Source organism: Asparagus officinalis, chromosome 10, assembly GCF_001876935.1.
Source record: "Asparagus officinalis chromosome 10, Aspof.V1, whole genome shotgun sequence".
NCBI classification, from domain to species: Eukaryota; Viridiplantae; Streptophyta; class Magnoliopsida; order Asparagales; family Asparagaceae; genus Asparagus; species Asparagus officinalis.
In genome coordinates, this window is record NC_033803.1 from 9445233 (window position 1) to 9456855 (window position 11623).

General features: G+C 35.9%; 1 protein-coding gene across 1 annotated transcript in view; it reads right to left on the bottom strand.

The window, feature by feature from the left end:
• LOC109825150 (ubiquitin-like modifier-activating enzyme 5) overlaps positions 1 to 11623 on the bottom strand; it is a 21086-nt gene that overhangs the window by 1141 nt on the left and 8322 nt on the right. The window contains exons 8-12 of the mRNA XM_020391891.1: positions 3750 to 3832; positions 2643 to 2717; positions 1547 to 1621; positions 609 to 695; positions 394 to 509 (exon numbers count right to left, since the gene is read on the bottom strand). Of these exons, the coding sequence (XP_020247480.1) occupies positions 394 to 509; positions 609 to 695; positions 1547 to 1621; positions 2643 to 2717; positions 3750 to 3832 (436 nt within the window). The remainder of the gene's footprint in view (positions 1 to 393; positions 510 to 608; positions 696 to 1546; positions 1622 to 2642; positions 2718 to 3749; positions 3833 to 11623) is intronic.

The window sequence follows — 11623 nt, forward strand, 5'->3', positions numbered from 1 at the left end:
CCCCCCCAACGCGCGCGCGCGCACACACACCAGAAACAACCTTTAAAATAGGGTCATTATATAGAAACCACATTTGATTGTCAATTTAGACGTAATGCACCTTTGAACAATTTTTTGTTGCAATCAACCACCTGGACTCCTTTTTAAGTCGCGTTTTTCGGTTTTATTGTAATGATTAGTTGTAAAATACCAAGTATATTAGAGATATGATCATAAATTGACAGTCAAAGCTGGTTTCTATAGAATGACCCTTTTTTAAGGTGACTTCTATGGGGGAAACCCAAATAACAATGAACACAATAAATTTCTTATTCCATTAAAATAACATATAATTTCTGCATAGCAACACTTTCATAACAGAACTACTGCTCATAATTACCAAGGAAAACTTACCTTATATTCCATTCATTATCAATGTGAAGTGGGCTTTCATCATTTACAGATGCTTCAGCTTCAATTTTCGCTTTAGCTAAGGCATCTCTAACTGGTTTTTCTTGGGCATATTCTTTCTGCATAACATCAAGGTTTCAGAGTACTCAATACAAGATATAAAAAGGTTCAAATATGAAAAGTTCCATTCATGCAGCAAAAAATATTATTCCTGTTACCTGTCGTTCAAGACAAGCTGAATTGGAACATTGGGGGTTCGGTCTCATCTCCATTGTTTGAAAGTAGTTTTTTAGCGAATTGTATCCCTGTATATGAACAATTTTTTAATGACCAGGTGAAAAATGAAAATACTCTGCCCAATCACCCCGCTAAATTTCCGAAAGATGGTCTAGTTGTTAAGAGCCATTTTTCCTTAGAAAGGTTCGGAGACATACATGAGACAAGCTATAAAGAGAATACGAAACTCATAGATCAACAAAAGAAACTCTTTATGAAGGGAGAAAACATCCTCACACTGGAGGAACTACGCACATAGATGATGATAAGCCACAGCATGGATTAAAGTAATCTGCATGTATCATGAACTTGAATCGTTGTGAAATTAGACTCTGCTGCTGCAGTATGTTAACTTAATAACCCTCACCCATTGGACCATTGCAGATGGGGAGATTCTAATCCACAATCTTCCACAAGGGAAGAAAGTGATAATAAGCCCCTCATGGATTATGTTAAAGCAATCCGTATGCATAATGAACTTGGATCATCGTGAATCAGACTGTGTTGAACTCTGCATATTAATTTAATAACCCCTCATTCATTGCACATAGGGTGATAATAATCCATAATCTTCCACAAGGGAAGAAAGTGATGATGACATATAAGCCTCACTCAACTGGCCGTCAGGCAGTATTGAAATATACACATTGTATAATTTGAAAAATGGCATATACGTTATGAGTGAATAATAACACATGTTAGTCTCACCGATTAACAGTAGCTGAAATAGTAGAAATATTCATAAAGTATTAAATTTTTTTAGAAGATACAGAAATTGGAACAGTTTTAAGAGGGAATTACCAAATAAGAGATGGTAGAAATATCCATAGAGTATTAAAAAAATTTAATAGATAACAGAAATTGGTTTAAAGGGAATTACCAGATAAGGAGAAACATGTCCAAACTTCAACAAATACTTAAGTGTGTTCTGAACTAGGAGACCAGCAACAACACCCTGGAAGATTTCATTTGCTTAGTTAATATTACTGGATGGAAAACAAACCAAACATATACCAAGCAGCTGATTCACATGACATCACTGAATAAAATACAGGACAAATAAAACACCCATATAACATGATATGAATAAGTCAATTTTCAATGCTTGATATTTTATGACAAGAAATGTTTGCTGCAAGATATCAGAGATGTTCAATCTAGTCTGATTAAAAAAAGATCAACTTCTAACGTAGCAGGCAACTAGAATTTAAAATAGAGTTCAAATGGATAAAAGATCAGTTTGTACAGAAGAAAGGTGGAATTTACTACAACAGATACTATAGATCAGTAAGCAACTTTTTATGTGGTTTTCAAATGAATAAAAATAATCAAATGTGAATCTAATTATTACAAAAATTGTTGTATGATTCCACCAAAAAAAAAGAGAAAAAGGGGGAAAAGAAGGAAAACACTATCCTAGATATACTCTAAAGTGCAAATGTCATATAGGAAATAAGAGGATAAATGCACTTTGAATAGAAAGGTACCCATTTGTTAATCTTGACATGAGAGGAGAAATGCAATTTTGAGCAGAAAGATATCCATTTGTTAATCCTGATGCGCTGATTTATATTATACTTTCCTTAGAATCATTAAAAGGGGCGCTAAATTGGAAAAATAGCATGTTTGTTAACAGAAGGTTCCTTGGGACCTGACTCAAAAGCCACAGTAGTAAGCAGCTTAAATAAAAGCTACAGAGCAAGAAAGATACTTAATATTTATGGAAAGAAATTTATCAAGTTTATATGTTAAAGAATATGCTAAACCACTAAAAAGGTTAAATAACCATTATAATGGGCATGTCTAAGTAGCATTAAAGAGAGTATAAGAGCATATTCTGCCACAGTTAAAGATAACAAAGTGCAACTAAAGTAAGTCGGTACTGCAAAGTAATGATTGTCAAACAAAAACAACACTCAGCACACCCACTCTGGAAAAAAGCAGCTCATGATAAAATGAAGCAACAAGTTCCTCACCATTCTAGTGGGTAAAGATGCAGCGCAAACCCCTTCACGCCTTAGCGTACGTTCATCTACTCCAGACGCCACGACCTATGACATGAAGGAGGAATTATGAGTACCAACAAATGCCAATACAAGCTATTCTGATTTAAGATGTACAGTTTTGCTGCAAAGGTGCTTCTAGAAATAATAGCTGTCTACAGTAACTTTTGGCCAATTTGCAATTTACAGCAACGTGATGGTTACACGGTCTAATCTAGTGAATATGTCAGACTTAAAGCATGAACAGATATATGTAACATAAAGACAAACTCAGTGACAACTTGGAAAAAATAACCATGTCATCCCAACTGAAACTTTATTCCCCTACCATGTCCAACCATCAAGTAGCAACCCCAACATCATCCCCCATAAATGATAGAACTTGCTATACAAATTATAGACACCTTTGATAGATCAAATATTGTTCAAGGAAAAGGGAAGGATCTCACAACTTGTTCCACTGATCTTCCTTAAATTTTTTATTCAGGTTGAATCAATAATGTACCAGAGTGATCCCTGTAGCCCTATGCTATCCGCATAGCTCCTAAAGCTTTCATTGCCTGCTTGGCTCAGTATAAAATAAGTGATGGCAGAGATTGCAGCATAAAGAAATTAATGTGAAAACATAAGGATTCTCCTAAGTAGACAGACAATATTGAATGGTAGGAATCAGCTAGCGCTATTTGCTGCCGTAAAGATTGATTCAAAACCACCAAGTTATGCAAGTAAACAACACATAGCATAACATCATTAACCTGCCTACCCTGCTTCCTCTCTCGCTCAACACCCCCCCACCCACACCCAGCCCACCCAAACCCAACCAATCCAGAAAAAGAAAAGGAATTGGTAATAGACATGCTTCCAGTTAACGATGGACTCATATGGAATAAAACAAATCTTAAGGGGCAAGATGGTGACACCCTCACTCTACCAGATGTGCACAAAGAAACTAAACATGATAAAAGTACAATAGTATATGTCAAACTAAGAAGCATTAGAATGGATGGTAAAAGAAATCTTGTACAGAAATTATTGCAACACGCGACAATACCACTATGAGGTAGCCTTATAAAAATATACCAAGGGAGGGGCACCGGGAAAACAAGCTGTTTCCCTAGGAATAAGCAATTGTATATGGCCAGAAACAGCATCTTCAGATACACCTGTCACAAAAACAATTTTTTCAAGTGAATGCTTTCCTTCTGCTCAATTCAGCAACACTTTGAATATAGTACAGTCATTAATATTTTCCCCGTGCAATTCACAGGACTTTGTATTACGACATCGTTGTAACAATTATATTCTAATATTATAATTTTAGTAGTTGTATATTATTTTCACTCTAAAAATTATACTATAATTAGAAGAGAGACTGAAAAAAGAAAAGAGAAATCATAAAGAAGTTGTAAATGGATGATTAATATCATGAAAACATAGGGGGAAAACAACAACAAATATTTGATAAAAGAGGATGAAAATTAACACACCGATTGATTCCATGCTCTATACCTCCATAGTTATCAAATACCCAATGGCTGAATTTTGGAGAAAGCAAATCCAAATAAAGGCATAGATAGAAAATCAAATAATAGTTTGAAGTAATTCTCTCCTTAACTCTATTTTCTTTTTGGAAAGTAGAGTTCTGTATCTCCTTGTAGAACCATAGAAGCAACAAAGAATTAAGAGAAATTTCCTAAATACCCAAGAGAAGAATTAGAGAAGCGTTTATGAGAGGAGTTGAGATAGAAGAATGGGGGTTTAATTTCCATCACAAAAGTTAGTTAATATATACTTAATCTAAATATAACCTGCATTGGAAGAAGGATAGAGAAGTAGAGAAGTTGAAAGGTTGGTTTAAAGAACATTTCTAAAGAAAATAATAATAATAATAAAATGCCATAATAACCACGAGGTGCTAAGTGGCAACCAAGGGTTTTACTTTAGTATATAGAAAAGATTAACTAAAATTTTCACCTTGTGATCCATAAGCATCTCCGTTTTAATAGGAAAGGCTTTTAGATAAGGATGATGATAACAAACATCTACGTGAACTTGCTTGATATGTACTCATAAAGTTCATTTTTAACTCCAAACCAAAACATTAAATACAACAAGGTCATCCTGTACTATTGTCAGAGCAAAGTTGTTACCCAAATGAAAATTGGTTTTGCACAGCTGGACGTGACATGTGTGCTCCATCATTATGACTAATAACAATATAAAGAACATATATACAATTTTAGGGTCAATCGCATGAATCATTTTTCTGCTATATGTGTAAAGGGCTATACCATTATCACTGTTTTAAAAAACCTCCGCCTAGTCCGCTTAGGCGTACGCCTAGGCCTAGGCGGTACCTAGGCCGTCTAACTAGCGCCTAGCGCCTAGGCGGTATTTAGGCTGCCCACATAGATATTACGAGCGTTTAGGTGAGCATTGTCTGCTTACATGGATTGCACCCTGTAGGCCTTGATTATGATTTTATGTGTCGTAGCTTACACGTCCTCCAAACTCTATTAACCTCCAAATATGAACACCTCCACTACGTCCTCCGACCTTCAGCAAAACCTCATCGATCACCACTTAAATGAAGAAAGAAAAAAAACACCCAGAAACCGCTTAGGCGCCCGCCTAGACGACTAAGCGTTGGGCGCCAAGTCCAACGCCTAGAAGCGCCCAGCGTTTAATGTAACATTGACCATTATATATAACGAACTACCTTAGGGATATGTTCAAAGCATAGCAGATTATCTCAGTATGATTGCTAAGGTCTTTAGGCTTCCTAGTGTCTTTAAGAATTTTTAATGCTTTACTTTTTTTATTAGTCTTTCGGTGCATGTGATGTGTGCATGACAAAGGAAGGTAAGGGTGCGAAAATAGTCGAACATCGATACCTGAGGGTACTAATGAGATGGACGAATAGGAAAATAGGATAAAAAGTTGATCACTCTAAGAATATAGAAATTATCCATAGAAATAACAAAGGATAATAAGGAGTTAGCCTAATGCGGTAGAGATATAGATTCACCATTCTAAAAACATATGGCAGTCGCCACTCCAAGGATCTCACTTTAGAAAAACAGATAAATATTCGCACTCGATGGAATCCACCAGAGAAATCTAAAGCAAAGACAAAGCACAATGTTTAATTATAAACAAACTCAAATACTTGTCGTTTCTAGTAGATTAATACAAGGTTTTAAATATCGGATGTCGGGTTCATGTCGGACAGCTGAAATCCATGTCGGATAGTGGAAATCGGGGATATATCGGGGGATATGGACTAAATATCGGATCGTCATATCGGGTGGGCGCATATGTGCAATATTATGTCCTAAATGTAATATAAGCATTCTTAAATTCAATATAAGCATACTTTATAAACTTTATAGACTAGACATATATTAAACAAGATTAGAGCTAAAATGTAAAGAGCTAAAATGTAAAGATATAAAAAATATATTTATGCAAGCATTCTCATCATATTAATTAAACAAGGATTATTACCAGAGTTGAATCTTTCATATTCCGAGGATTACTAAAAAAATCAAGTTAGAGCTAATTTTACTTTTAATCCAAAAGAATTATTTAATTACTTTTTGTCCACAATTTGCTCCAAGATACAAAAAGAAACTTATGATGATAATTTAGGAAAAGAAAGAAGAGTAAAAAAGAAAAAAAAGGGAAAGTTAAAAACCACGAAGAGTCGAAATCAGAGTCTTATCGGGTTCGAAACAGAGAAAGAGAGAGAGAAAAAGAGAGAGAAAAAGAGAGAGAGAGAGAGGTCAGACTTCAGAGAGGCCACGAAGAGTCAGAATCAGACGAGAAGGCGGAGAGGTCAGAGAGGTCAGAGAGAGAGAGGTCAGAGAGGCTTACCAAAGGAGCTTCGATGGCGGCGGCACGGGGAAATCCACATACGAGAACTCCGATGGCGCAGAAGAAAGAGGAGCTTCGGATTTCTGACCACGAAGACCTAGGGTTTTTGTTGTTGTTGAGACCACGACGGCAAAACGACGAGAGGAGGCCGCTGGTTCCCAGTCGCGAGCGAGAACTAGGGTTTTTCTCCTTTCTTCTTTTGATCGAGTGTTTTTCTCCTTCTTTTTCTTCTTTTTCTTTTGATCGGGTGTATATCAGTCGTTGAGGTGTCTATCGGGTTCGAAAAGAGGGCAAGTCATCGACCCAATTAACCCAAACCAAAGCCAATAAGCTGAACCGATTTTAATAAATTTTGGCCGATTTTTCAAATAGGAAATAGCGGCCGATATCTCCGATTTTTCGCCGACATGACCGATATATCGCCCAAAAACGATATGCGACTTGTATTTCCCCGATTTGTGTCGCTCGACACCTCGATCCGCTATATCGGCCGACATGTCCGACATGTCGGCCGATATTTAAAACACTGGATTAATAGGATATATAGGCTTGAAATATACCTTCAAGTATGAAAATTTAAGAAATCTTGGACACGTTCAAATGACACTGAAATAATAAGAGACACATTTGACTAATTAAATATCCTAGCAAACTTAAAAGGCTTCATGTAGTCCAATCTAAACATGTTTCAGTATTTCCAAACATGCTTCATTATTTCCAAGATAACTTTGAGCATAGAGATCCAAATCATGCAAAATTGGTCACTTGAGTAGCTATTCAAAACTTCAAACGGAGAGTAATTAGGAATTCTCCAGCTAAAGTTATGACCAAAACAATCAAGGTCATACATATACTCTAGATAATCCAAAATTAAAAGTTGGTCTCCTTTTGCTCCACATCATTCTCTTACGGTTAAAAAAAACTCATCCTTGAGTCATCACTAGCATCAATGATGAATGTAGCTTATACAGTGTGGGGGCACGTGCGTTCACACGTGTCAATTTTTGTAGAAATTAGCTATATTATGTAGGTGCTCCCATAAAATATTTATGTTGTGTCCCAAATGGAGATCGATTATGACGGAGTATTGTTAAAACTTAGTACTTTTTCATTAATTTTTTTAAAGATGAAAATGGTCATGTACTAATATGAAAATGATAATGAAAAAATACTGTGTCCAGATATTTGTGATTATTGTATAAATAAATTTTCAATAGGTGGACTTTATATTATATAATTCAATAATTTATATGTTTAATCCTAAATGTGGCCCCATACCCATAGGAATTTTTTTGGATCCATCCCTAATTAGCATTGTAGGGAGGAAGGAAAGAAACGTTGAAGGTTGTTGATAGGGGAGAGCAAACGATCGGTTCAGTCGGGTTCGATCATTTTCTCTCAAACCGAACCCATCCCGAACTATGTATGGAATCGAATCGAACCGAACTGAGTTATTTCGGTTTGGTTTGGCTAGTTAACTCGGTTGTTATAGGACAAAGCAACAAAGTAAAAGGATTATTTGATGATGGCTACAAACAAAAGCAAGGATTTGGCCATGGCGAAATGCAAAAAGAGAGAGAAGATTGAAGATGAACAATTAGTGTCGTGTTATTTGGAGAAAAGTAATGTAGCTTCCTTAATTAGCCTTTTTGGGTATTTGGTAGAAACTAGAAAGGAAAGAGAGCACATTCCCACTTTTTCTCTAAATATTTATGTTAGGCAACTAGGATTAACTTGGGAATTACACCACTCACGTGAGCGCATCGCATGAGTGCGCCACAAAGAAAGGATAGTAGCTTAGGTGCATTTTAAATAGGTCTTCAAATTTATGACCGCTCTTTCTCTAATATTTATGCAAGACAACTAGCAATAACTTGGACATCGCAACTGTTAGACGGTGCATTTCGTGGGGCCTGCACAAGAAAAGGTTATTAACTGGGTGCATATGCTAAATAAGAGTTCGGTTAGTTCGAATTATAAAATGTTCAAGAAAGCTCACATCGACCCAAACAGAAAGCATGGTTTTAAATATCGGCCGATAATCTGATATTATCACCGAGTTATCAGATTTTGGAGCTTTCCGCTAGGATAAGTAGGATTTTTAATCGGTTATCATTTTTATGGGTTTATCGGCGAGTTATTGGCAATAAAGGCACTATTCGGCCGATAAGGGAGGCTGAAAATATCGGCTTTATCGGCGTTAGTTTTGAGTTGAATTGTTGGGTAATGGGTTGTTACTTAGTGAGTTCTTAAACCCGATCCCACCCGCTTTTGACAATAAAATGAAGTTTCTAACTTCAAGTTCAGCCCTAATCCTTTGTGAATCTCTCTCCCTCTCTGTGCGGTTGTTCTCCGAGCCTCTTCGAACTTCATCGAGCTCAAGATCTCTGTTTCCCTCTAACTCCGTTGACCTCGTCGCTCGCCTCCCCGACCTCGAAACTCAAGTCCACTGACGTCGCTTGCCTCCTCGACCTCAAAGCTCACCTCCGCCGACGTCGCTCCTCCCCGACCTCAAAGCTCACATCCGCTGATGTTTATATTTCATTAAGCATGGTTAGATTACATTTTTTGGTAATTATATTATATATATACACCATCCAGTATATCACTCTGATAAATTCTACTTATCCCTGATACATCCCCGATTTCTGCTATCCGATAAGGATTTTGACCGTCCGATAAATCTCCGATAACCGATATTTAAAACCTTGACAGAAAGGGATATAAACCGAACCAAACTGTTAAAATTCGGGCGGTTCGGGCAGTGTGTTCAGTTTAAACCGAAGTTTGCTTAGCCTTAGTTGTTGACATGTCAATAGTCTTCCTGAAGTTTATGTTTATATGTATTCTCACCAATTCGACTAAGCACTTCAAAAACTTGGTGAATACATCTCATATGCTCGTAGTGATTTCTAATGAGAATATTGTTAGTCAATCTTTAAATATATCTCTCGTATCCCATAATCTCATCGACTTGTTGCTGTAGCCTGTAGCTCCTCTCTTTCATTCTAGTTAATGTGATAGAAAAGATTGGTTGGAAGAACAATATCAAGTACAAAATCAATTGAATGTTTTATCTCTTTCACTAGTACGAGGCCCACGGGAGTTCCTTTGGAACGACATCTCAAAATTCTCAAAGAAGAGATTTCATCATTTACATAACTTCATTGTCTTCTTCATGCTCCTCATTAACCGCCAACGCAAAGGCTTGGATGTGCTTCTCTTATTCTCATTTATAAAGGAACACATTCAAACTTTAATGAAATAATAAGAGCCTCATTATGATTTTTAATTTTTTATAGATATTTTCTTCTAAATATTCATCAACAACAGATGGCAAGTTGTAATCGAAGATAGATGAAGATTCTTTAATTCAAGTTGAAGAACTATTGAGATAAAAAAAAGACTAATAAATTTATTCTCAGCAAAAGAATGCTCCCACTCCTCACATTCAGAACCTCCATCTTGCTGACACCCATTTTGCTCCTTTTGTTGTTTGCATCGTTGCTCTACTTGTTGGAGTCTATGAAATTGTTGTACGAGTTACTGAAGTTGGAGGGCATTTCGTAAATCACGATATCAAGAACAATCTGAGACATTATAAAAAGTAGCAATCTGAAAGGTTAAACTCAGCTCTGATACACTTAATACGAGGATACTTAACAAAAATTAGAGAATGAAAAATTAGGCTCGGTAAGTAATTCATCACTCCAAAGATTCAGGAAGCTCTACCACCTTAGAGAGACATAACAAAAGAAAACTCATTTCTCCAAAGAATCCACCAAAGAGATACAGAATTAAAGAGATAACAGGCAAGTAAAAGCTTAAACTCATAATCCAAATATCACCAAACTTTCAATGTTTCTGTCCTCTATCCCTACCGTGCAGCAATGACTCAAGGATGAGTCTTCTCCAACCAAGAGAGAACGATGCAGAGCAAAAGGAGACCAAATTCCAATTTCGGATTCTTCAGACTGCGTGTATGACCTTGATTATTTGGGTCATAACTTTCACCAAAGAATCCCAAATTACATCCTATTTGAAGTTCTGAATAGATGTTCCAGTACAATTTCATTCAAGATTAATTTTATATGATTAGATCTCCATACAAAAAATTGCTTTGGAAATAGTGAAGCATGGTCAGTATGGATTGGATGAAGCATTTTAAGTGTTTCAGATATTTAATTAGTCAAATGTGTCTTTTAGTATTTTAATGTAAGTGTCCTCTAGATTTCTGAAATTCTCATGCTTGAAGAGATGTTCAAGCCTATATATCCTATTAAACAAATAGAAACGGTAAGTATTTGAGTCTATTTATAATTTAGTATTGTGCTTTGTCTTTGCTCTACGTTTTTCTGGTGGACCTCTGGTGAAGTTCATTCAATATGAGTGTTTACATGTATCTAAGGTGGTGGAGCTTCTTGTTCCTTAGAGTGGAGAGAATCTAAACTTGGATTTTGGTCTCCTTTTGCGCTACATCAAACACATGGGTGCTGAACATGGGTTTTTATTTTATTTTTCCAAGTTGTCCCTCACATGACGTCTAAAGTACTATAAGTTGTTAGGTCATTTCTTGGGTTTTTAAAAGTTGACTCACATGGAGTAGAACTCACAAAGTTTGTGACAAAAAGCCAAACTTCTTTTAATTAAGAGTAAAAGATATTTAATCAGAATACTAAGTTAAATAGGAGCGTTGGTTACTTTGGACGAAAACTCTTATTTAAAAGAAGCTTGGCTTTTCTCAGAATACTAGGTTAAATATCTTTTACTCTTATTTAATAATAATACTAGGTCAAATAGGAGCTTTGAGTACTTTGGACAGTTTTTAAGTCTGGTTTAGTTAGGATTCTTTTCTATATTTAGATCATTTGGTGCCAAGCAATACAGCAAACCCTTAACATAAAGAGGTGTCATCTTTGTTAATTAAAAAAAAGGAATCCAATATCGCTTATCTCAAATCAGAAGTTTGTTTTTATATAAAGACACATGCTCCTATAATTCATTGATATAAGGTTGAATTCTCAACTACCTTATGTTTATTTACTTCCAGTTCTTCAGGAAACACTACAAAAAAATTA